General features: G+C 42.1%; 1 protein-coding gene across 1 annotated transcript in view; it reads left to right on the top strand.

Moving 5' to 3' along the window:
• csmd2 (CUB and Sushi multiple domains 2) overlaps positions 1-27,421 on the top strand; it is a 284,791-nt gene that overhangs the window by 154,239 nt on the left and 103,131 nt on the right. Inside the window, exons 12-25 of the mRNA XM_085346642.1 lie at positions 224-336; positions 6,443-6,625; positions 8,108-8,298; positions 8,562-8,697; positions 11,625-11,819; positions 16,651-16,789; positions 18,166-18,353; positions 20,550-20,738; positions 21,334-21,450; positions 21,884-22,099; positions 23,034-23,222; positions 24,633-24,802; positions 24,932-25,088; positions 25,281-25,472. Of these exons, the coding sequence (XP_085202768.1) occupies positions 224-336; positions 6,443-6,625; positions 8,108-8,298; positions 8,562-8,697; positions 11,625-11,819; positions 16,651-16,789; positions 18,166-18,353; positions 20,550-20,738; positions 21,334-21,450; positions 21,884-22,099; positions 23,034-23,222; positions 24,633-24,802; positions 24,932-25,088; positions 25,281-25,472 (2,375 nt within the window). The remainder of the gene's footprint in view (positions 1-223; positions 337-6,442; positions 6,626-8,107; positions 8,299-8,561; positions 8,698-11,624; positions 11,820-16,650; positions 16,790-18,165; positions 18,354-20,549; positions 20,739-21,333; positions 21,451-21,883; positions 22,100-23,033; positions 23,223-24,632; positions 24,803-24,931; positions 25,089-25,280; positions 25,473-27,421) is intronic.

Below are 27,421 nucleotides of genomic sequence, written 5' to 3'. Positions count from 1 at the left end.
GATAAAAACATTTCTTAGCTTAAAATTCCTTACAAAATTTGTAAAGTTCTTAATTTGTGTAATGATTTAGCAAAAACAAGGTCTCTCTGTATTTTCTAGGTGATGACAAGTCCACAGCTAAAGCACTTCTACTGCTGATTAAAAAATTGCACAAAGATATAGAATATTCAACAGAAAGAAATGTCTTTTTATAAGGTGTATGTTGGCTTTTCTTGTTTTATAGTCTGTCTGGTTCGACTACTCCAGACCTTGTCGTGAGCACCAGTCATCAGATGTGGCTCAACTTCAAAACAGATGATACCAGTGGCTCGTTGGGCTTCAAGGTGTCCTATGAAGGTAAGGTTGCTGTATATATTTTGGTTCTGGCTCATTAACTGCATTTTAAAACGGATTGTTTAACTTTAACCTACTAAGATCCGAACTCTTTCATGGCATGCATTTAAATTTTTCTTTGCTATTTGTGTTGATTGGGACCCGATAAATGTAAAAACAAAGAATTACCCGATTTTATTTTTTTTACTTGATTTTTGTTTCTGACAAAAATGAGATCTACATATGAGGACATTTGTTTTAAATTTCGATAGAACAGTGGCAGTATAATGTCCTCGTAAGTGGATATCAGGCCCTTGTAGGGAAAAATGAAGTATTTCGGTCTAGTCATCGAAAAATGTGATGTCCACATATGTGGACGCCAGGTCCTAGGAGGTTAAATCATCTTAAGAGTAGCATCAAAGGGGAGTCATGTTAATGGTAAAGTATTTTTTTGTGGTTTTGCAGTGAGTCATCATGGTGCGGTGGTACACTGATGTTAAAAAGCAAAAGCAGTCTTTATAGTTAGACTTTAAATCTCGACTTTCTCCTTTTACAGTTTGAAATAGGAGTGGATTTCTTTTTTGATCAGTTACGCTTGTGCGTTGTGACTCACCGCTCAAGTCTAACTATCATATGTCCAAACATAACACATTTTTCTTCAGTTGGCTGCTGGTCTTCCCAGTATGTGTCATCCCAAGTTTAGCTTCAAAGACATAATCATTGGAGTTTATGTATCTGTCTCATATGAGACTTTAAACAGTAATATGACAGCGATTTCATCCATTTTCTTCCACTTGTCCAATTCAGCGTTGCAGTTGGGCTGGAGACTGTCCCAGCTGTCATAGGGCGAGAGGTTGCGTACACCCTGGGCAGGTCGCCAATCTGACACAGAGAGACAGACAACCATTTACACTCACATTCACACATACGGCCAATTTAGAATCACCAATTAACCCAACATGCATGTCCTTGGACTGTGGGAGGACGCCAGAGTTTGCAGACAGACCATACAAGCTCCACATAGAAAGGCCCCAGCCTGCCGTGGATTCAACCACAGGACTTTCTTTGCTGTGAGGCGATGGTGCCAACCACAATACTGTCATATCACGAACACAACTAATATATGGATGATATCTAGCAAAAGAAACCCAAACAAACAAACAAAAAAAGGAAAAGAAGAGTAATTGGAACTATAGGAGAAAATTAAGTCTCCCTTTTTGTGTGCGATCTCAGTGCCTCTGTTCTTGGCTCTTGGCAGTAGAGTCTGGAGCTCTCAGGCAGCAACACAACTAAACAAAGAATTAAAAAGAAACATTAACCACACATAAGCAAACAAGTATTTGAGTAGTTTATGGGTGATGTTTGTGTCCTCTTTTCAATTTAATTCAGTTTGAGTCTTTACTGCTGTTTTGCTTCTCTCCTTTGCTCTCTATTTCCCCAGCTACATGTCACGTCTGCTTCCCTTCAGCTCCGTGTCGCACATAGTGGAGCATAGGAGAGATAACGATAATGCTACTAGAAGAATGCTATTAAAATGGAGCCACTTTGATATAGTTATATAATATATTATTTTTTAGAATAAAATGTATTCAAATCATAACAAGGTATGAAATTTTAGACCCTCTGATCTCTGTGTACTTCATGTTGCAATACAAAAAACAACCCTGTTTCAAGACCTCATATTTGCGTTCACTAAACTGGTCATAAACAGTCAGTGGGTCATCTAGCTACATTCATCCTACTGTCTAATACCAGTGCGTCTATCTCTGTGTAATTATGTGTCTGTATGTGTGAGCTTTAACAATAGATCAATGTGTGTTTTTGCACGCGTGTTTGAAGATCAGATACAAGTGTGGGTTTGTGAATGAGTATGTGTGCGTTCTGTTTTCCAGTGTGAAAGCATGTGAGTACTGGGTGTTTGCCAAGGTTTTTCTTCTAGATAAGTGCGCTGTTTGCCTCTCAGAAGCACAGCAAGTCTTCTCCCTTGCCCACAGATGCTTATTTTTCATCAGTAAAAATAACAGCAAAAGTGGAGCAGCATGCTGAACCAAAGTGTAATTAAAACAATGAGTTCTACTTAATGAAGGGGAAGAAACGCTTTGAACCACTTCACCTCCCAGATTGGAGCACCCAAAATCTAATTTGCATTCTCAATTACTTGTATTTTAAGCCTGATCATCAAGTGTAATTGCAAACACAGTCATACCAGAACCCACACTCCCACCTTACCCATACGTTGTGGGTTGCTCACACTCTGCAGTGGGCTCTGTCTGTTCTGAAAATGCAGCGCTTGCAAAGAAAATCAGTATTAATGCAAATGAGCCTAAAACCCAACCACTGTCGTGCTTTATACTGACAACTGAGGGTATGTGATATGAAACACTTGAACTTCTTGTTATCCAGATGCAAACGAACGCACCAATGGGCTAACACTGAGGGCAAAGCATCATGTCATTTGTATTTTGAGTACTCCAGCCCATTCATTGTGCAGGGCACTAACAGTTTATGATTAAACATCGGATATAATCATCTGTTAGCAAAGCAGCAGTTGAGAAAGCATCTGTTGACAGAATTTTGAATTTTCGCCTCATTGCAAGGTTACCATTATCTTCATGCACTTTTAAATGCGACTGCAATTTTGTAAATACTTTAAATACTGTTGATTCAGTAGTGGAACTGAGAGCCTTTAGAGCCCACTGAGACATTGTGTGCAGTACTGGGTTATACCAATAAACTTGACTAATAAAGTCCTTTTGTCATCCCAGGCCTTAGGAGATTGCAGTGTAGCTGTTGACAGTAATTTGAGTCTGAGTCCCATTAACGTGCCCGGATTATTCTGGAATGTCAGGGAAGGACGACAAATACGCCCTTACATCTCTTCCCTTATTCATGAGAATCAGCAGCTGTTTCGTTCACTTACCACCCTGTGTATGTTGTGTACAAGATGCTTTCATATGTGCAACACACACTTTTATAAATATGTTTTAAACAAGAGAGACAGTCACACACACACACACACACACACACACACACACACACGCTCTCACACACACTTCAAAGGATTCTTATATATTAAGACAATTTTTCCTAAAGTTGTAATTAGAGGGACCCATGAGGCAGAGAGGCCTACGGGTGTAGGGACGAACAAGTGATTGCATGATCTTGTTTGTGTTTGCACGCATGTGCATTAATATGTAGATATTCTTGTGTTTGCGTAACAGCTGGATTGCTCTTTCAGATCTGGTTTCTGTCATTCCCTCGGTTCATTTTATCCTCCATTCTCTCTCATTCTCTCTCGGATTCACCTCAAAACTTGCTTTCAGCATCCCCCCCACCACCCCTTTTAAAGGTGACTTCCACGTAAGATCAATGAGTTGTCTTGTGAATGAGGCTGCCTCAGGACAGCCATACATCCAAACAGCAGTGAGCTCTAAATATGTGTTCTAAATGATGATCATCGTTAGGGCTGAGTATGGATTTATACCCGGCATCACCCCCGGTGCGATTTAAAATCGTATTAGGCCCTGCCATCATTTCCTGGATGGATGAGCTTATTCGCTCTCTGTGTTCCCCCATCCAGATGCCTCAATAGGATGCCTCAGCATTCCCATCTGCAATCTAAGACCTGAGAAAAGTAGAAAAAAAAGAGTTAGTGAATGAAGGCGGCCGCATAAATCTTGCAATAATGAAATTGGCGTGTTTGGTTTTAAGGAAGAAGAGTGGTCGCAGAGGTGCGGGTGTGTTTTGCGCACGAGTCGTGAAGTACTCACATCAGCTCCCAACACGAACGAGGTAGTTTGTCACACAGTAAGTCGAGGAGTACATTTTCAGTGGGGGGAGGGAGAAGCACTTGGGAGATTTGCACGATTAGAAGGTAATAGTTTAGGAAAATAAAGACACAGTAAAGAGACCAAAGTGGAAAACAGTGTATAAAGAGACAGGGAGTTCATTCATGTTGGCGTCAACAAAGGTAAACGTCAAAGTCAGTGAAGGTTTATGCACAAACTGCGTTATCTGAAACAAAGCCCGGACTTATCAGCATTCTGAATTTGCAGAGATTAAATCCATATTGATCTTGTGGGTGGTAAACAAGTGCATTTCCCATAATGACACTTTTGCATAAATGCTTGATGCAGATAATGTGGAGCAGCTCTTATTCTCCATGCGATGTGCCCTTCAGTGTTTCCCGTGAGTTAAAAATGTATTTTGCTACTCCGCTGCAAGGAAAAGGGGGCAGGGAATGTGCTGTTGCAATGGTCCATCAGAGAGTTGGTGCTTAAGCAGCATTGTATTGTATTTCATTGTATTTTCCATTATTTTGACTCCAAATCACCATTTTTACAAACTTCCTCTTTCAGCAAAAGAGATGATTGATTCTAAATTATTGATTAGTGATTCTAAAATAGTCTTAGGTGTGAATGTGTGTGAATGTATGTCTGTTTCTCTGTGTCAGCCCTGTGACAGCCTTGGCGGCCTGTCCATGGTGTACCCCAACTCTCGCCCTATGGGAGATCAGTGTTGGGAAGGTTACTTTTAAAATGTATTCCATTACAGAATACAGAATACATGCCCCAAAATGTATTCTGTAACGTATTCCGTTACGTTACTCAATGACAGTAACGTATTCTGAATACTTTGGATTACTTAATATATTATCATGCTTTTTACAACAACGTGAATGTACTATTGCTGTGTGATTTATTACTATTACTGAAAGTCCGCGACTCCGAACTGTAGTAAAGGGACCTCTGACTAATACGGCGGGGTCCCTGTCGGCTGGTAGCCGAAAAATAGCTTTACTTTGTTGTGTGGGTCAACTTTTCTTGCGAGAGACAGAGAGAGGCGTTGAAAGGCTGCTCCAACGGAACTTATTGTTTTCGGAGGAAAACACGAACACGGTGTACAGTCGAGTCTTAATAGCTTACTTACAACTGGGCTCATCAGGCTCTCTTCTTGGCTGCAGTGGTTATTATTATATTTACATGCTTCCAGCTCCCGTTTTTCCTCGATGACAACTCGTACCTTTCCACTCCCCTTTTTCTCCCTCCTCGCGCTCACAGACCCATTACGTGTATGGCAGTCCATTCTCCCTGCAGCACGGACTACACTGCCCATGATGCTACATTCTTTAGAGCTATGCTTGTAGCGTTCTGCCTGTTAGCTTAGCACAACAACAACAACAACGAAAAGGCGCTCTCTCACCCAGGAAACACGCAGTCGCAGAGAGAGAGAGAGAGCGTCGCCCTGTAACCATGGCAACCATAACGCTGCCGCCTGGAACAACAGAACGTAGCTGTCAAACAAAACCCAAACAGTCCTGACCCGCGACAAAATGAAACAGGGAAGTACCGCCGTGTAATCCATTTATTTCAACAAAGTAACTGTATTCTGAATACCACCTTTTTAAACGGTAACTGTAACGGAATACAGTTACTCATATTTTGTATTTTAAATACGTAACGGCGGTACATGTATTCCGTTACTCCCCAACACTGTGGGAGATGAGGATAGACTTAAGCCCCCCCGTTTATCCAGAATTGGATAAACGGAAGAAAATTGATGGATGGAACAAACCAATGGGAGCTATAATCATATCTGTTGTAGTTTCATGAGGAAGAGGATCCAGATTCAGATTCCAGAGGGCGACAAAGTAAAATCCAAATCTTTCATCCGAGTAGTTGTCATACACAGAGCTCAGTCAGCAAACGCAAACTATGCAGACAAGTACATTAGCAGACTTCAAGTCCATACCCAGGAAGAACAAGCTAGGGTCTACTAACTACATTAATAAAAACTTAAATGAATAGTCAGACCTTTACTTTTTAAGAGTACAATGTGACAGGTGACCGACAGAAACAGGGCCATATATACTGAGGATAATGATTAGGTGAACAGATGTGGCAGAAAACTCGCAAGGATCAATAGTAAAACTATCAAACATTACAAACCCCAACAGGAGGGAACAGAACAGAAACGCAAAACCATCTCAGAGCAGGCTTTTTCTCCCTCTCTCTCTGTAGTTGTACTGTGTAAACCACAAATTCATCTTTCTCTGCATGACACAGAAATTTGCATAAGTCTGTTGCTTGCTGAATTGTTCTGTCTTATGTATTTACGTCCACCTGCGCAGAGATTGAGCAAGGCAGTTGTGGAGATCCTGGAATTCCAGCTTACGGCAAGCGGGAGGGGACAGGTTTCCGTCACGGGGACAGACTGTACTTCGAGTGTCTGCCTGCCTTCGAGCTGGTGGGGAAGAAGAACATCACCTGTCAGAAGAACAACCAGTGGTCAGCTAAGAAACCCAGCTGCGTTTGTAAGTTACTGGACGACTCCCCTCCGATTCGACGTACACCTTGCGCACACGTGCATGAATCAAACACTGCTCGCAGGGACGAGTACAGGGAGGGCTGCATAATAAATTGTCAGATTATCCTTACAGTTTGCCTTGCAGAGGCTGTGGATTTTGAAACAATAGGAGGGATTATTAGCTAATTAACGCCATGAAAGACAAACACAAAGTGAGAGAATTAGAGGGTGAGGAGAAGAGGGAAGAGAGCTGACCATGCAGATAATACCCACTGTTGTATTATTGATGAGACAATAGAATGGACAAAAAGCTGCAGTGTGCAGATAAACATCACAGAGCTGAATGACAGAGAGCTTCCTGGCCCAAATGTCATTTTGGCTGCATAATACTATGAAAAAATGGGTTATTTAGTTAACGCTTAACAAAATATTACAGTCATGTTGAAACAATGCAGCCGGCTTGCTTTTGCCGTTGAAGTTGACGCTGTAAATGTGATCGCATGCTTTTCTAACGTACAACTGTTCAATTGTGTGTTTTCATAGTGAGAGAGTCGCCAGTACGTTTATTTTTACCAAGCATCTTATTTTATCCTCCTTTTCATGCTTAAATGAGATTTGTTGATTTCTGTTAGGTCCTACTGTCAGCTAAAAGTATAATGTATCCAACTAGGACACCTTAGTAAAGCAAGCATTCTTAATTTGCCTTGTCTTATGCCTTTGATTATCTGTAACCCTTTGATGAGCCTAAGAATATGTGCACGCTCATCTGGATGCTTTTCAGAAGCAATTTTTGTCCATACTGAAAACAAAGTGCGTCGCGTAATGCTCAACATATTGCTCGCCTTATCTCCTGTGCATGTAGTCACCAGAAGAGTGACAAACTGAAGAATTTAGCAATGCAACAGCTGTTTGCACTGACAAAAAATGTCAACCATGGCTTTCAATTAACTGCCGGTGGTCTAGGCAGTCTTGTTGTCTTGCGGAAAAGGGTCACAGGATCTGACTAGTAAGGCACGCATAAGCAATTACTGATAAGACCCCATGAGAAAGTGAACATGAGTGCCTGAATCATCGTTCAAGTCTCACTTTGTTCCTATCCAGACTTAAATGCTAATGTAGTCTGTAGTGTTTTTACACGGTCGACACATTAAATTGCTTGAATAGTGGGGACAGGAAGGTGAACACAGCAAAAGTGGAGTTATTCTAAAATGTAACATGTATTAGGTTGCACGTCGCCCGAGGTTGTTGTCAGCACAGTGGTGGTTATTGGAGTTGTCTCCTTCTTTTGAAATATGTCTACGGCACGTGTGTCTTGAGGTGGTACAGATTCAGTAAAATGAATCAAGTCATAGTGGCTTGTTGTCAGCAAAGGAAATGGAATTTGCCTCTTGTTTTCAGTCTCCTGAACAATTCTCATTTTTATGTTGCTTATCTGTATTTCTTCCTCTCACCCGCTGTCTTTGTCTCTATCTCTCTATCTCTCCTATAGTTTCCTGTTTCTTCAACTTTACCACTCCATCAGGGGTGCTGCTATCTCCCAACTACCCTCAGGAGTACGGAAACAATATGCACTGTGTGTGGCTCATCATCACCAACCCTGAGAGCAGAATCAATCTGGCCTTCAACGACCTCAGCATGGAGAAGCAGTTTGACTTCCTCTCCATCAAGGATGGGGGAAAGGTAGCGCCTAAGCGGATGTCCTCGCTTACTTTGAAAGGCTCTTTGCTGACCTGTCTATCAGTCATGGTGCTTGTCAGCAGGAAAAGCAGCCTCTGTAATTATGCGTACAAGCTAAACAACCTTTCTTCCAGTATCACTGGACTTTATCGCTTTATCTGTCTACCTCACTGTAGGATCCGTCTGCTCTTGTTTTGGTTTTTTTAATGGTTTTAAGCTGAGTATAGCTTTGGTCTCAGCAGAAAATCGTTATCTGTCTTTGTCAGGCTGAATCTCCTATCCTGGGGACCTTCTCTGGTGATGTCCTGCCTCCTCCCATAACAACCAGTGCGCATGTAGCCCGTTTGGAGTTCCTGACTGACCACACCTACACAGACAGAGGCTTTAACATCACATTTACAAGTAAGTACCTCAAAGGAGATAAAGTGAAGTCTTTAAAGCTTATCACAAAAGCCCACATTGACTGTTGGATGTTTTGTATTCTCAATTGTTTGTGCATGTTTTCAGTATGTGTGTGTGTGTGTCTGTGTTTGCGCGCACATACAATAGGGCTCATGAATCATCCACAGTATCTCTGTGCTTGTCTCCCATAGACTGCATAAACTGGCTAAACATTACTTAGACACTCAAAGAAAAATGACAAACTCTCACTTTATTGTCTAAATAGAAACTTGACGTCTAAATAAAACCCAAGCGAAGATGTAGCATCTTTACCTGACAGATGCATTTGCACCTGTGCTCATTATATTCTGTTCTGGGTAGCTGCTGACTTCTGAGGAAATTCTAGAAGCACACTGGCTGCAGTTCTGGTAAACCGTTTTTATGGTTATACTTTGTTCTGAGTGTTGGAAGCAGGATTCATTGCATGCGCACTATTGTGTTATGAGTCTGGTATTGAAATTCTTCTACATTACACCAAAGAAAATAACTCGGGAGGGAGCGTCTAACCCTCACTGAGCCGCAAAGTGTCGGGTAGTTAAGGTGCCTTTTGCTAGAAAAAATCTAAATTTTTTCTCCCGTCTTTAATTGAGAGCACACTCATAGTAGTTTTAAAATGTAATTAGTTAATATTTATCATGCAAATCAAGATTATGAGATTATTAACTAAAACCTAATAAAAGATTCACTAGCTGCACCCACGTCCTCATTTATGTTTGACGGCGTTTTAGTAGGTAAAGGTGAATGGCTTGGACATGAATTGAGCTGCAGTTTGGGGAACGCCTCGAAGGGGACTGGCGGCGGCTCCCAGGCCTGGCAGATTTCCATGCATTAAATAGAAGTGAAGAAGTTAAAGAACTGAAAAGGGGAGCAAGGGTGGAGCATGTAAACGAGAATTAACAGCTTGTAGGACTGGGGGAACCTATATAGATGAGAACTGGAAAGAGCGTGTTCGTAGGCGTGGTCCCGCTCCTGAAATTCAGATACTTAATCTCCAACTAAGAAATAGGTGCCAACCCCCCCCCACCAAAAAAAAAGATGAAAAAATGAACAGAATCAATATAGTGTAATTAGAAACCAAACAATACAGTCAACATGATTAAATATTAAAATATACAGAAAATGTCTACCATGGTTAAGGCCAGATTTGCTAACTCAGTGTGCCAGCGCGACCTGGGTTTTGGCGTTAAAAAAAAGTGCTGTTGGTATTTACGAAGGGAATGCAGAGACAGGATTGCGTGTAGGAGGTGGGAGCTCAGAGGTTTTTGCTGCTGACCCTGTTGCAGTCGTATTTCTGAGAATTCCTTTCGCAAGTTGTAAAATATGGTGAGAGATTAATGAAATCAAGCCTGCAAGCTGATATAAACATAAATACACCGATACTTAACACTGCAAAAAAAAAAAAAGCACATCTTGTTTTTTTGCGCATGATATTGAAATAAACCAACTGCCCTCGTTTTTAGTAAGCAGCACCACCTTTGTAAATCATTCATAAAACTAACCACACCTACAGTACGAGTACTGTAGGCACTGCACTCAGACGCTAATTTGCCACATTTAGTCATTTTGAGCCATAGTCTTACATATATGTCTTATAGTATGAATCAGCATTGGCATACAAGTTTTGTTCTCACACTTAACAAAGCCCTGAAAGGATAGCTGCAGCTGGGTTTGTGTTAGGATATTTAAATCAAATCCCCTCCATGACAGAGATCTCTTACTGTTTATTTATATGTTCATTAAATGCAGTGCACAGTGATGCCTGTTTACAGTATACTGTGAAGATTGCTCATCCTGTTTCAACTTAACCTCGGCTCTCACCAAAATATCTCTTTGATGTTAATCTATATCAGCTCAGCAAGGCCAGAATGCTTTCACCCCCCCCACCCACCCACCCTTTGCACGAGCTCATTTGCAGACGCGACATCAACCAAGCCCAGGTGCATCTGGAAAGCCACAATGTGGACAACACATGGCGGCTAATGCATTAATTAGCATGCTAGAACGAATGCCACGAGCAGTTAATTGAAGATGACGGTTTGTTCCTGAGAACAGTGTCATCTAACTGCAGGACGGTTTTTGAGGAGGTTGTGGGGCTGAGCACACAACTTTCATCATTCATGTTAATTAAGGACATGCCAAACTGTATTTAGGCAATTTCTAGCGCGTTAATGAATAAGATATTTGTGATGGATGAGGTGTAGCTGGCACTTGGTTTGGGTCCAGTAACTACAGAACAGGGATTCATCAACACCTACACGCGTCAAATACCTGCATGTGTTTACAAGAGTGAGAGTAAGTGAGAGAGATAGCAGCCGAGGTGATGTATTTGTTTACAGGCCGTGTTTCAGGGTTATGACTCTTCTTGTATGACTGTGTTTCTTTGTGCTCTTTCTACTTGAAATTTCATCGAGAGGCCTGATTGATAAAGTTGTGAGGCTGCATGAAAGCAATTACCCTTGTTTGTTTACCTCACGATTACTTCAGCAGTGTCATCTGGCACTGATGATCTGCATACGGTGTGGTTTCCCACCCTGTAGAATGACTGCAGCAGGGTGAATCAGTGTGACTAAGTGAAACAAATTCCCGCTTGTTACATGCTGGAGTGGCTAAGTGCTGACGGTACAATGACAGAAAAAGTTTTGTCTTGAAACTCAAGCAGTTATTTTGGAGTCTTTACACAGGACAGCATGTGATGTGGATTAATATCAGCAGAATTATAGACAATCTCTTTTTCCATTTCATTATCAAGCAAAGACTTTAAGCAACAGGGAAAGCATTTTTCCTGTTTATAGCTAATGTATTAAGTAGTCTGTTTTTTTTCTAAAGTCTTCTAAAAGCTGACTCTGTACTCGTCACTAACCCCCATCTCTTCTCTGCACTTCCACAAGCGTTCCGCCACAACGAGTGCCCAGACCCGGGTGTGCCGGTTAATGGGAAACGCTTTGGAGAGAGCCTTCAGCTGGGCAGTTCCATCTCATTCCTGTGCGAGGACGGCTTTGTTAAGACCCATGGCTCCCTGACCATCTCCTGCATTCTCAAGGACGGCAATGTGGTGTGGGACAACGCTGTTCCTCGCTGTGAAGGTGTGTAAGAGGGCTCATGTGTACCGTTAGAAGAAAAAAAAACTTCTGATAGCTCATTACCCGGACTGTCCTGGAGGTATAACACAGCTAAACGGGAGAATATATCCTTCTGAAGGGGATTCTGGCCCCCAGACCTTATGCTTGACACCCCTGGCTTACCATTTGTGGCTGACACCTAAGCAGTTGAAGAGATTATTGGAGGAAAATGAATCCTTTTGCTAAAAGATGCCTGAAGAAAAATATGGAGCAGAACAAATGAAAACCCCTTCCTGGACAAACATACGTACAGCTGCAGGGACTTCAAAGGTTTAGATTACACGCTCCAATCGCTCTTAAATATCCTTTTAACCATATTAGGGAAAGAACAAGTACATAAAATGTTACCAGTAATAAGGGAAGGTTGACCCAAGGGGAGCAGGGAAGTCAGAGACGATCTATGATCTACATTTCATATTGAAACAAATTGCTCCCCTGTTTCTATTTCTGCATGTAACAAAGAGCTAGAACCTTAGTGTTTATATTTTATTTATTCATTACATTTCTCTGTACAGCAGACTAGTAAATTGTATATATCAGAAAAAATCCACATTATTTATTTATTATATACTGCACCTTGTTACCTTGGTATTCACTCTACTAGTTACTTTATGTCCTTCTAAAAAGCACTTCAGTAAAATGTATGACCCTCTATACGCAAAATATCCAAGGTTCACAGGATGTCCTGAAGATAAAAGACTATTTGGTTAGATTAGATTAGATTAGATTAGATAGAACTTTATTAATCCCTCGGGTGGGTTCCTCTGGGAGAATATTATATATATATATATATATAATACACACACACACACACACACACACACATATATATATATAAATACAGAGACAATATAAATAAAATATACGAAGGGGATAAATAGAATAAATAGGAATAAAAATAAAAATACAAGTGAATTGCACATTTCAAGTATTGAGTCTATTGCACCGTTGACTATTTACAAAAGTATTGCACAAAAGGTATTGCACAGTGAGGTGAAGAGGCACTACAGCTTAGTTGTTCCCCCCTCCTTTGTCCTCCTGTTTCCCCTCCCTCTCCCCTCCAGGGAGGAGTTAAACAGTCTGATGGCGTGTGGGACAAAGGAGTTTTTAAGTCTGTTAGTTCTTGTCTTTGGGAGAAGCAACCTGTCACTGAACAGACTCTTCTGGTTGTTTATGGCCGTGTGCAGAGGATGTCTGGCATTGTTCATAATGTCCATCAGTTTCTTTAATGTCCTTTTCTCTGCCACTGTCACCAGAGTGTCCAGCTTCATGCCGACCACAGAGCTAGCCTTCCTGATCAGTTTCTCCAGCCTGGATGAGTCCTTCTTTGCTGTGCTGCTCCCCCAGCACACCACAGCATAGAAAAGTACTCCAGCAACCACCGACTGGTAAAACATCCTCAGGAGCTTCCTGCAGATGTTAAAAGACCTCAGCCTCCTGAGGAAGTACAGTCGGCTTTGGGCTTTTTTATACAGGTGCTCTGTGTTGCATGACCAGTCCAGTTTATTGTCCACCCACAGCCCGAGGTACTTGTACTTGTTGACCACCTCCACCTCCTCCCCCTCTATCTGAACCGGCAGTGGACCTGCTCTAGACCTCCCGAAGTCCACAACCAGTTCCTTAGTCTTTGAGGTGTTGAGTTGCAGGTGGTTTGTGTGACTCCATGCGACAAAGTTCCTCACCAGACTTCTGTACTCCTCTTCCTGATCATCCCAGATACACCCCATGATGGCTGTGTCGTCTGCAAACTTCTGAATGTGGCATAATTCAGAGTTGTAGCAGAAGTCAGAGGTGTACAGGGTGAAGAGAAGAGGGGACAGCACAGTTCCCTGTGGTGCTCCTGTGCTGCTGACCACTGTGTCAGACGTGATGTCCTTCAGCCTGACGTACTGTGGTCTGTCGGTGAGGTAGTCGGAGATCCAAGCCACCAGGCAGGGGTCCACCTCCATCCTGTTCAGTTTTTCTTGAAGCATACAGGGCCGGATGGTATTAAAGGCACTGGAAAAGTCAAGAAACAGGATCCTGACCGTGCCTTTTCCCCCATCCAGGTGTGAGTGGGCTCTGTGTAGGAGGTACAGGATGGCATCCTCCACTCCGACACCCGCCTTGTATGCAAACTGTAGTGGGTCCTGGGCATGTTGTACCTGTGGTCGGAGGAGGTTGAGGAAGAGCCGCTCTAGAGTCTTCATAAGATGTGACGTCAGTGCCACCGGTCGGAAGTCATTCAGCTCATTGGGCCGGTTCTTTTTGGGGACTGGGACGATGCAGGATGTCTTCCATAGGGCGGGCACTCTCCCCAGTCGCAGACTGAGATTGAAGACTCGTTGTAGAGGCTCCCCAAGTTCAGCAGCACACGCCTTTAGCATCCTAGGACACACCTTGTCTGGGCCTGCTGCCTTTCTGGGGCGAAGCTTCCTCAGTTGTCTCCTGACCTGATCCACTGTGACACTGGGAGATGTTTGGGAGGAGGGGAGGGGGGGAGATGTCTTGCTGCTGAGAGAGGGATTGGAGGAGGGGGGTGTCATGGTGTCAGGAAGGGGGGGAAGCGAGGGAGGTAGGAGAGTGGGGATTGGACTCTGTAGTGAAGGTGAGGGTGAGGGTGGGGGGGTTGTGGGCTGGTCAAACCTGTTGAAGAAGTTGTTAAGTTCGTTTGCCTTCTCCACAGTCCCCCCCACTGTGCTTTTCTTGGTGTTGTGGCCTGTGATGGTTTTCACACCATTCCAGACCTCCCTCATATTGTTCCTCTCCAACTTCTGCTCCACCTTCCTCCTGTAGGTGTCCTTTGCTTCCCTCAGGCAGCGTTTCACCTCCCGCTGTGCTGCCTTCATCTCCTCCTTCACTTTGCTCCTGAAAGCCTTCTTCTTCATGTTGAGGACAGCTTTGACTTCCTGTGTTACCCACGGTTTGTTATTAGGATAACACCGTACCGTCTTAGCAGGGGCGACCGTGTCCACACAAAAGTTGAGGTAGTCTGTAAGACAGTGTGTCGCCCCCTCTATGTCCTCACCATGTGGGCTCAGGAGCACATCCCAGTCTGTGTTGTCATAACAGTCCCTCAGAGCATCCTCCTTTTCTGGGGTCCATCTCCGGATGGAGCGCGTTGTGACCGGCTGCCTTTGGACGAGGGGTGTGTATTGTGGCTGTAGGTAAACCAGGTTGTGGTCTGACTTCCCTAGTGGGGGGAGGGGGGTGGCTCTGTATGCATCTCTCACATTAGCATACAGTAGGTCAATTGTCCTGTTGCTCCTTGTGGGACAATTCACAAACTGGTGAAAAGCAGCCAGAGTAGAGTAGAGTCCAGTGTGGCATGGTTAAAGTCTCCAGATATAATAATGAAAGCCTCGGGGTTTTGTGTCTGAAGTCTTGCTGTGACTGTGTGTATTTTCTCACAGGCAGCTGTTGTTGTGGTTAGAATAATAAAAAATTCTAACACACACACACACACAAAAAAAGTTCAAAACTAAGTTCAGAATACGCCTTGCAAAAACAAACTAAGGAGAAAAAAAAGAGATTAAAAGAAATATCTGTACCAGTTTGGACTTTGATGTCCCAGTCCCTCTGAATGCTTGTTGTTGAATTGTGCTATACAAATAAACTTGCCTTGCCTTGCAGTTCTTATCTCCCAATGGTACTACCCAGCCAGCTATTTGCCTCAAATACCGCCAAAAAAAAAAAAGTTTTTGTCACCTCTTGTATACAAACGTTAGCAAACTTTGAATCACGAGTAGTAGTTTTGATGGTATAGCTAGCTAAGTATGCAAAAATGTTATAAAATAATACTAATAATAGTAATAACTCCACCTGAATTAGATTTTTCTCAAATAGTTAAAGGAGATATAGTTAATTACTCCATTCTCAGTAACTTTATGTCAGTGACAGCTGAGCTCAAATTGAAGCTGGTGATGACCCGGAGGCTTTGTTCTTTCCAGTTTGTGATGCAGCGGCCATAATTTGCTTATATAGAGAGAGCTGAACAATCATCTCTGCCTGACTCAATACTCAATGAACTATCCCCAAGAAGTAGTTTAGTTTAGATAATACTCACCATTAACTAGCCGCTTTAAGTGCAGTCACCATGGCTGGAGCTCCAAGGGACTTAATCAGGTTCTCTGTCTGTGATACGCAAACGAGGCACCACTATTAAAACATGTCACAACCCCCCACCACCCCACCCCCGTGTGCCACAGCAGTTTTGTGTTCCTCCATCTATCATACCCCTGCGTTTGTAGCCTAATGCGTTTTATAGATGTCCTTCAGTATGCTGAGTTGGCTGATTAAATCATTCCACTTCAAAGGGAGCGAGGAGCTGGCACAGTAACGAAGCCGTCCACTGTGCCCGTGTGCTCTGGTTAAGGATAGGCAGTTAAAAGGAGATGCGGCAAAGAGAGCTGTAACAGAGATTAGGGTGCAGGAGAGGGGTCGGCGCACTCAAGTGTCTTTTGTGCTAGCGATCAAAGACGTCCCATTTCGTCTTTTTGATGGGAGAAGGGCTCGATGATATGTTTAAAACCCTGACTCCTTGCATAGGTGGCACACAAATGCGTAATAAATGCTCATGTGCACACAGACACGCAAACACTGACACGCGTGTTCCGGGAAAAGCGGTTAACCTTGAAGCGCGCTGTCACCAGCTTCCATAAGATAAACCTTGGCAGCAAAAAGAAATGGGATGAGCCCCAGCTGATGCATGGGAACATCTGTGGGCAATGGCATACATCATCCAGGATAGACGTGCATTCATTTTTTATTTTTTAATCTGTTCTTTCTCTACCTCTATTTCATCTCTCTGTGTTAGCCCCGTGTGGAGGGGATCTGAAGGCTCCCAATGGAATCATCCTCTCCCCTGGCTGGCCAGAACTATACAAGGAGGCCCTTAACTGTGAATGGATCATTGAGGCTCCTCCAGGCTACCCCATCAAGATCATCTTCGACAAGTGAGTCACCCACATAGCAACTGCTCTTGTGCCAGCACTTTCTGTTTTCTCATAACAGGCTTGGATTTTTATTGCTTTTACCTTCTCACTGTATCACTGTGTTCTTATATCGTTATGTCTCACTTTAACCTCTCCCAACGCCTTTCCTTTATCGGAGTAATGCAGTAGATCTAATGCACTTCAACACATCCACCAACCAGGATAATACTGCTTTATTTACTAAAGTCCTTCAGAGGGGTTTGATGCTTTCATTTGATATCCTGAGCCCTAAGTACGCAAACACACACAATGCAAAGGGCTATGTAAGTTGAGATGGTCTGTCAAGAGGGACTGTGGAAATGGGAGTGGATGTAATTTGTCCTGATGTTTGAGAGAGAGACAGTTGTAGGATCAAATGCTACATCAGTGTTTCACTGAGGCTCATCTTCGCAAACCCGGCTCATCCTGAGCACTTCCACGACAGCGGGCCATGCAAAATGAATAGCGCGTAAATGTTTGTTGCTCTTTAATTTTTATGTAACATCAATAAAATATCACAAACCGCTTCATTTAGATGACACGGTTCTGAAACTAAGCAATTTATTCACGCTTTGAAGATGAAGTGGCTCAGGCAACAAAGACAGAAACACACATACATGCTATTGAAATACTGTATACACCCACCAAAGCCAAATGTCTCAGGATTCTCCAAAAGCAGCATCACTCGCTTTTGTACAGTTACCACTGTTATTACACTGACTGGCTAAATGTCAAAAATACATTTTTAGATGGGATTCTCTACATTGCCTGTTTTTGGTTAAGACCATATTGATTCATTTACTTTACAAATTGTTCATTTCATCAAGTTTTATCCAGCTAGTCAAGCACAGATTAAAACATGAAGTGAAAATGAGCTCTTTGTCCACTCTTGATCTCTTTTCCCTGATAATTTAGCAGAAGGCAAATATATTTATGGAATATGAGAAACCTTATTTTTGATACAATCTACTAATGCAGATCTTACCTTTAAACTCCCGTCTGTTCGTTTGATATTCTGCTTTCGTGCTGCTTAATTTCAAATAAATGCACAGAAGTCCCAGTGGATATGTCACTGTTGTGTGATGGTGTGGAGCTCCAGGGCAGGCTCCACTTTGTCTGATTTGTAACCGAGCTTTGCATTTATTGTAGATCTGACTTAATAATGAAGACGATGAGGTTTGAATTGAGATGCTCATGTAAGACAGACTAGTTCACATATACATTTTTAGCATGATTATGATTGTTTAGTTCTTTATTTTCCCATTTCATTAATTTCAACAATCATTTACTAAAGGCATACATTATTGTCTCGGATCTTGTGAGGTGCAGTCAAAAAAAGCTTTGCTTTGTGTTTTCAGGTTTCGCACCGAGGTTAACTATGATGTCCTCGAGGTGCGAGATGGACGTTTTCCCTCTTCACCACTAATTGGCAGTTACCAGGGCACACAAGTTCCCCAGTTCCTGATCAGCACCTCCAACTTCCTGTATCTCCTATTCACCACTGACAAGAGCCACTCTGACATTGGCTTCCGTATACGTTATGAAAGTAAGGGCCTACCACGTTTGAACACAGTGACACAGGAAGCAGTTTGTTCACTTATGCACCACAGACGCTAAAAGAAATACATCTGTTGCATATACAGTGGGGGAATAATTATTTGTTTGCTCACTTATTAATAAATGAGCAATCTCTAATTTACTGAAGAGAGACAGAATATCAAACAAAATCCAGGAAAACACATAAATACATACATAAACATTATAAATTGATTTGTATGTCATTGAGCGAAATATGAATTTGATCCCCTACAACCAAGACCAAGGAGCTGTCAAAGGACATCAGGGACGAAACTGTTGTCCTGCCAAAGGCCATTAGCAAGAAGCTTGGTGAGAAAGTGACTGCTGGTGCTGTACTTTCCTCATGGGGTGTGGATGATCATGAGAAAGGTGGTGGATCAGAATAAAACTACACAGGAGGAGCTTGCTAATGATTTGATTACACCTGGGACCAGAATCACCAAGAACACCATTGATCTCACGCTACACTGTGATGGACTAAAGTCTTGCAGCACTACCAAGGTCCCCCTGTTCAAGAAGCCTCATGCACATGCGCAACCTAAGTTTGCCCATGAACAATGATTCAGAAAAGGCTAGGGAGAAAGTGCCAAAACTGAGCTCCAATCACCTGCTGTGATTTGAAAGTTGAGTTGAAACTATGAGTTGAAACTATGAGTTTCTAAGCAGCAGCCATGAAACCTAAAAGATTTAGTTTCTGTAAACAGGAGTGGACCAAAATCCACCTGTTGACCAACTACAGGAACTACAGTCTTACTGACTGTTCGCCAACAAGGGTTTCTTCGCCAAGTATTAAGTCATGTTTTTTGATCGAATACGTATTTCACTCAATGACATGCAAATTGATTTAAATAACCTTTATGCAGTGTTGATATTCTGTCTCTCTCCATTAAAATGAAACTATCATAAGAATTAGAGACAGTTTGTTTCTTTGGAAGTAGGGAAACTTTCTGTCACGGTCTGACTGGGGCAGACCGTATGTGTTGCAGAGGAGGACTCAAACGCAGACCAAAACGTGGTGTGGATTAACAAAACAAGCCGTTTATTGAGGTTAGCAACGAGGGTACAAAATAATAGGGCATCGGTGAAAACTAAACAATAACCTAAACTGGGTGAACTAATAACAAAACATGAAAAACCTTAACCATAGTGAACTGACATGGGTACCTGGAGATGAGACATGGATGAGCAGACGACCTGACAATGGCATGCAGAAAACAAAGGGCTTAAATACATACATGAGGTGATCAGGGGAGGTGGAGACACATGGGGGAAACAGCTGACAGACATAAACCTAATGACAGGACCAGGAGAGGAAAGCTAAATACAATAAACAAAGAACACATGACATTGTCAGAATAAAACAGGAAATACTAAAACATGACAACACAACTTAACAGACCTAATATGTGATGAATAAATACAAAACCCCAAAACATAGAAAACCCAGGAACAATAACTGCCTAAACTAAAGGCAGATAGGAAATAACACAAACTAAATCACATAACAAAATGAGACAAATACAAACATGAACTCAGAGCGCTGGGTCAGAGACCCAGCCTGTGACACTTTCAGATTCACCATGGGATCAAATAATTGTTTCCCCGACTGTAGATTGTGTAACCTATTTTCTGTACTGCACGTGTGAAAGCTATTCAGTTTTGGCTGTAGATGTAAATGTAAATTCACCACGATGCCACTGTTATTAGAATACGCATAATCAGAAAGAAAATGGGTTTTTCTTTCATATATTTCTGCCCTGACATATTGCCAAGCTTGAGACTGTATTTACACTCCCATGGTTTCACACTTACACATTTCTACCTAGCCTCGTTCCCACCTTTGCAGCATATACTGGCAACCTTTTCCACTTTCTCTGTGGCTAAATCTTTGCAAAGCTTCAATAATTCACTATAAGCACAACTTCACCACGCGAGGTGGAGCGGAAAAGTACTTTGAAAACTTCTTATTGGTTCATTTCTGTGGAAAAATGATATTCGTTTGAATTATTTATAAGAATCGTTTGATAAAAGTAAACTGCCCTTCAACATTTGTTGACCTCCTCGTAACCCGTTATGATAATTACACTTGTAGGTGAATTCGGAGCCTTTTGTGTCTGCCTCTGATCAAATGTCATTTATCCTTTATTTTCTCTTCACTCTGCAGCCCTGCAGCTACAATCAGATCACTGTGTGGATCCTGGCATCCCCGTCAACGGGCAGCGACACGGGAACGACTTCTACGTCGGAGCTTTGGTGACATTTAGTTGCGACGCAGGGTACACGCTTAGTGACTCTGAGCCATTAGAATGTGAACCCAATTTTCAGTGGAGTCGCCCCCTGCCTAGCTGTGATGGTACGTTCCATAATATTGACCTAGAAATGAATGGTCCCCCTGCCAGATTTCTCCCCACTCATAAATGGGATTAAAGCTAAAGTCATTGTTGTGTGTTGTTAGAGATGAAACATGAGAAATCATTTTAAGCACTTTGCTTCATATTGCATCACATTTAAATAGCTATATATTCCTGAGTTATTATAAAATCCATATGAGATGATAACATTTCTTTCAAGGACTCTTGTTTTAGACTTTAAAAGTTTCTGCTTCATTTCATCAGAAATGTTTTATATGTGCGGCAGTGAACATACCCTTTGATGTTTCCCTTTTTCCTCGTCTGTAAATGCTTTTATATTTAAGGACAGTATTGATTCTCCCGTCCTGTCTGTAATGATATTGTTAACATCCACTCGGTCTTTTTGTGTGCCATCTTGAAGGGCACATCTTGGAAAATGCATTCATCCACATTGGAATTTCACAGACGGTTTTAGCATTTATTTATTTATTTGTGGGGAACGTTATTTCTGTCTTCGTGTCCTCTCTGATTTTGCTTCTGCGCTCATCTCTCTCCTTCATCCATCTTCCACTGTTTCCATTCGTCCCGCGTCACCAGCATTGTGTGGAGGTTACATCCAGGGCAACGCCGGCACCATCTTGTCTCCCGGCTTCCCAGACTTTTACCCGCATAACCTGAACTGCACGTGGATGATCGAGACCTCCCACGGCAAAGGTTAGCAGAGAAATTCTGTGTCGACACATGCGGCAGTCAAATTCAATTTCTGTTACAATGTCATTTCCCTCTACTGAGTGGCCTTTTTATTTTGCCGAACAAGCTGTCTTTGTAAGGCCGGGCTGCTGAGAGGCTGGCCTAAGGCTACGGCGCCATGGGATGATTCTCCAGCCTTTGGTCGAGCACTCATATCAAACTGACTGAGCCTTATTTGCAGATGCTTTATCTGCACAGGTGCAGCTGTGTTTGGAAAAGGATAGGGAATTTGTACTGAATGTGTTATGATATAGAAAATATTGTGTTTTCAATGTTTTTTTTTCCACCTTCATGATTATTATGTATGTGATGTTTATTATTATGCATATATAAGTTATGTAAAGATTTAAAAAACCCAAACATTTCAACAATGGCTCTTTCATCTCCTCGTATTCAGGTGTCCAGTTCACCTTCCACACCTTCCACCTTGAGAGCCCTCACGATCATTTATTGGTGACAGAGAACAGCAGCTTCTCTCAGCCACTTTGGAGGCTGACGGGCTCCACCTTGCCTCCGCCTCTCAGCGCAGGGCTGTTTGGAAACTACACAGCACAGATCCGCTTCCTGTCTGACTTTTCCGTTTCGTATGAGGGATTCAACATCACCTTCTCTGGTGAGAATAAATTTAGTTTTACGGATTTAAAGCCTTCTGAACTGTTTTTTGTCTTTTTTTGTTTGACTTCACAATTTTAAAAAGTACATTTTCTGCAAATGAATGAAAACATATGCCATATCAGATAAATATAGGACAGTCTGCTATGAATTATCATCACTTTTTCTGTAATCCTACTCATTTATCGTGTACTTTCACTGGTCTGGTTCGGCCTTGTTAAGATCAAAGTGGGCTGCATGTGCCCCAGAACGTAAAATCTCTGCTTTAGAACATTAATCATGCATTTCTTCATGTATTTTTAATAATTATGGTTTCTGAAAAAGTTATTGATACAAACAGTCCTCTGGAAATCTGTGATTACATGTACTCAAGAATGAATAGTAAAATAGGTTAACACCAAGAAAACGGACTCATTTTAAATGAATAAAGTAGAAACGAGCACTAATGACCCTTTACCTACTGAGAGCATAATTTACCTCCTTTGTTCTCACAGCATTTCTAGATTTGAACATTAGGACGCCGAAGAAAGAGATTCTTATAAAATCTAATGAGATGTTATTGATGGCTTAAAATAGCAAGTGTGAATTCTTATCAGTGGCTGAATGGACGAAAGATTTAATGTTTGGAATGGTTTCATTACTTGCAAAGTCCCTTTGAAGGCTCTGCTTGAATAATCTTAATAAATGACATATGGGCTTCTGATCCTTAGACGTGAACTTGGGTTTAGAAGAAAAGTGTCATATTTCAGAAGGTTTAGCCCTCTTTTACTTTTTGAAATATTTTCTTAACTTTCCTAGCATGACAGAAGTCTTAATTAGCCCGTTTCACACATTTACACATCGCAGATAAAAAGCCCCACACAGACAAAACTGTTATTACACTTTCTTTACTTGCCAGTGCTGAAGATTCATACTTTTTTCTCTCTATTTTCCAGATTATGATTTGGAGCCGTGCGAAGATCCTGGAATTCCACCTTACAGCACCAGAAAGGGATTGCAGTACGGAGTGGGCGATGCCCTCATCTTCTCTTGTTTCCCAGGTTACCGACTGGAGGGTCCAGCGAGGGTGGTCTGCTTAGGGGGCAGGAGGCGGGTGTGGAGCTCCCCTCTGCCAAGGTGTGTTGGTAGGTGGTCACATGCTTTATTTTGGCTTTTGTCACTTCCCCGCCTCCCCACCTCTCTAATCTCCCAATGCCATGCCAGCACATTAGCCTTCCACACACCCCCACAATTAAGAAATGTACAGAAGTGTCAGTCACGTTAGACAGCGAGGCATTCCCCTTTCAAATCTCCTCATTATCATCCCTCCATACACACAAGTTTTGTCTCTTCGTTGGATAGCTTCCCAGAAACTGAGCTTTTTTTTTTACTTTGTCCAAATTACATAGTGCCACCGTTCTAATGAGGACAGCATTAAACAGCTTAAATATGTTAATTATTGATCGTGCTTGTTGCTAATGCATGTGAAACATGTTGGGTCAGACTGCGAAGATGTAGGTCAGTGTGTTGATTCTGTGATGCAGCAAACCTTAATGGGCATTTAGGCTCTGATATGAAAATGAATGCATCTTAATGCTCGTAACGATAATGATAGGTGCATCAGTGACCATGGCAATCGTTGACCTACTTGTGTTTGTCCTCAGCGTGGCAGCTTTTAATAAACTAAAAGCACCATTAAAATGGAACTTAATGTGGAAACACTGGAAACTGCACGAATTACTTTATTTGCACATTCAATTTATTTTTTGTGTCTAAACTCGGAACGTAATTGGAACCGCAGATAATTTAACACGCTGCTGAAAACGAGCAATTAGACTCGAGTGAATAGCGTGATGGTGACGTCACAGTGCATTTCGGTTAATACATGATTTGTTTCTAAATGTTTGCTCGCAGAGTTTAGGCGTGTGTAAAGTAGGTCAGTCAATTTCCTGACAAAAACCTGCTCGCTCTGCTTTCTGTTTAGTTGTCTGAAGCTTTGGCTGCTGGTTTTCGGTTTTCCCTCCAGATGAATTCAGGTCTTTGAAGGATGGCACCAGAGACACATTTTGATATTTTCATACTGCTATCACTCTCAACCTCATTTTAGAAACTTGATTCTTCTCCACATGCCTCCAAGACAGCCCCATCACCTTACCTCATCTTACTTGGGTGCATTCTCAAAGTTAAAAAAGGAGGGTGCCTTTGTGGCCATTTAAATTCTGGCTGCCAAGAGAAAACTTTGTCTTCCCCCAAGTTTCCCCCCCTGATGTGATTCAGAAAAAGTAATTTTCAGATAGAGCTGAAATTAGTGTTAATCATATTCAGATTGCAGTGTGATTATGATGATGTGCCACTCAACATTCAGGTTTAGTCAGTGACCATATTCCTCTCCCCATCACCTCTCCCATCTCCCCGCGCATGACAGCATGAATAAATACACTCGGAGTTTCAAGCATATAGCGATTGACATGTCCTCTGCTCTCTCCAACACCACCACTACCACCACCTCTTTCTCTCTCTCTCTGTCTGTCTCTGCTCTCTTACTTTTTCTCTAGCTGAATGTGGTTCATCCGTGACTGGTATGCAAGGGGTGCTGCTCTCACCCAACTACCCCGGTTACTACGGCAACAACCACGAGTGCATCTACTCCATCCAGACGCAGCCTGGCAAAGGCATTCAGCTACGGGCACGGGATTTCAGACTGGAGGAGGATGACATACTCAAAGTGAGAGGGTGGTGGGAGTTGTATCCTCCCCGTGCCTGTATGACGCCTTGTTAGCATATCTGCGTGCGCGCACCTGCTTCTCCTAATTCCAATACTTCCTCCCACTCTCTCTCTCTCTCTTCCGTCCAGGTCTTTGATGGAAGCAGTAATAAGGCTCGCCTGCTGGGGGTGTTTACAGGCAACGAGCTGCTAGACACAACCCTGAACTCCACCTCCAGCTCTATGTGGCTCGAGTTCATCAGCAATGCGGATAACACCAGTAAAGGCTTTGAACTACACTTCACCAGTAAGTAACTCACTCTGTTGTGCACACAAATACAATGTACTTTTTTTAAAAATTCAGAGTCTTTTGAGTGTAGTTTGTGCTTGCTTTGTCCAATTTTTTCTTTGTTGCCTTTGGCGCATTAAAAGCACAACAATTCTTTCTTTCTTCTCCGTCCGAATTTGCCTCTTTTTTACCTCTCGCTCTCTGCTAAAGGTTTCGAGCTCGTGAAATGCGAGGATCCAGGTGTTCCCCAGTTTGGCTACAAGCGGGAGGACAAGGGTCATTTTGCAGGGAGCATCGTGTCTTACAGCTGTGACCCGGGCTACACCCTGAAAGGTCCTGAGGTGCTCACCTGCCTGAGGGGCGAAAGGAGGGCTTGGGACAGCCCCCTTCCACTCTGTGTTGGTGAGTATGATCGTTTTGAATTTGGCTGGAGATTTTTGAAGTTTGAAGTTTTGAGACAGCAAAGACTTTAGCCAACTGGGTGCTCTGTTTAGATTTGCACTGCATTTTTATAAGTTTGTTTTGTTTTGTTTTATTTAACCCAGGTTTTTGACATCTTAACATGCTAAATTCAGCTGTTGCATACATGAATAATTACGTACTTCAATGCAAAAATAAAATAACTAAGGCTGAAAAAACTGCTTTCTGTCAGACACTGTTGATGCACACAAGGTGTCCTTTGGTGCCAGTGCCATTATGTACCAGACATAGCAATGATGGACATAGAGAGATAAGTTAAAGCGGTACCAGTCACTTGTTTACCCTCTGGAAGACTTTCATTTGTAGGTAAAGTTTTTGAGGGGGGGTTGTTATTTTGAGTAGGGAGGTTTGCCCGTCCTTTTTATTTTCACTTTCACTTGCTGGTTAAATGGTAAATGGACTGTTTCTTAAATAGCACTTTCTTACTCGAGCACTCAAAGTGCTTTATACAACATGCCTCATTCACACTTGCATTCATACAAGCACATTTTTTCTACCTCTGAGTTCTTTCTATCTAGCATATACACTCCAATCAACACAGTAAAAGTGACTTCAAGTTTAATATTTTGGAAAAGGATACTTTGACATGCAGACTGGAGCAACCGGGGGTCAAATCAACAACCTTTCGATCAGCGGGTGACCTACTGTACCTCGTGAGCCAAAGCCACCCCTGAAGCTACGTTAGTTTAGCAACCAAGATTACTTGGTAAACTTTAGGAAAATATTGTGATTTCTATTAAAATACTTCCAACTCAGTCCTAATGTTGTTAGGGGCCATCATAGCTGTATCTCAGCATCAGTGGTCTGTGAGAATTTGGGGGAATTTCAGGGACATAAAAAAGTTATTTGAGCAATAAGGAGTAAAAAGAAAAAAAAAAGCTATTTAAACAATGATAGACATGATTGAGTGATCTGGGGTGAAAAAACTAAAACTGTCTCAGAAATGTGGTGAAGTGGACCTATAAAATATAATATAAATAGATATGTTTCCATATTCAAGTGCAGTGTGTAAGAGCATGACATGTTGTGTAGTATCACATACTTTTGCATCAGTCTATGATATCATGTCTTTGTGTAATTCCCCTTTCTTCCATTGCTATTTGTTACAATATATTGTATTAAAATCAGGCAAAGATTTCCAGTTAAAGTAGCATTATGTGTTGCATCCTCATATATTACAGCATTTATCTGTGTTTTCTTTATAGTTTGCACGGCTAATCCAAGCCGGCTTCAGTTTTTTTAGCTGATGTATGACCTAGTTCCTCTTCCTAATAACAATGTGAATATACCAGTTTGGAAAAAAAGCTCTGTGGTTTGTTTTAGCGCTGCTATTCTGGGGCATCCATTTGGTTGCTTTCCCAGCAATTCAGTGCATTATCTCATCCAAAATGACTGTGCTCTATTTTTTCTTTTTATATTCCTATTGCATCATGATTGCAAATTCCCCCTTTCACTCTGTTTTTTTTTTTTTTCCCTAAAAAAAGACACTATATCAGCAGCAACCCTGAGCCCAGGAAGCAAGGTTTTAACCCCCCTGTCTGTACTCTGAAGACTTTCAAAAATGTGTTTGATGGAGATAATTTCATGAAAGTTTAGCGGAAGATCCCTCTATTTTATTTTCAGAGTTCATCTACAAGTCACCTGTCACTTATTGCCAGCCACCGCAGACACTGTATGCATATATTCTGGCACACAGACATATAGATATATATATAGTATCATGCTAACCCACCCAGAGCCATTTTTTGGACATTGTCAGGAAGAAAACCAGGGAGACAGGCGTTCTTTGACATCAGCCAAGGTGATTAGAATAGTGTTGCTCTGCTCCCTTTCCGAACCAAACTGACAGGTAATTTCATGTCTGGATATAA

The sequence above is a fragment of the Diplotaxodon limnothrissa genome, linkage group LG22 (genome assembly GCF_057381915.1).
Source record: "Diplotaxodon limnothrissa isolate DT_005_m linkage group LG22, D_limnothrissa_male_GT1.1, whole genome shotgun sequence".
Lineage (NCBI taxonomy): Eukaryota > Metazoa > Chordata > Actinopteri > Cichliformes > Cichlidae > Diplotaxodon > Diplotaxodon limnothrissa.
Note: the sequence above shows the minus strand (reverse complement) of the source record. Positions and strands in the feature narration are given on the sequence as shown.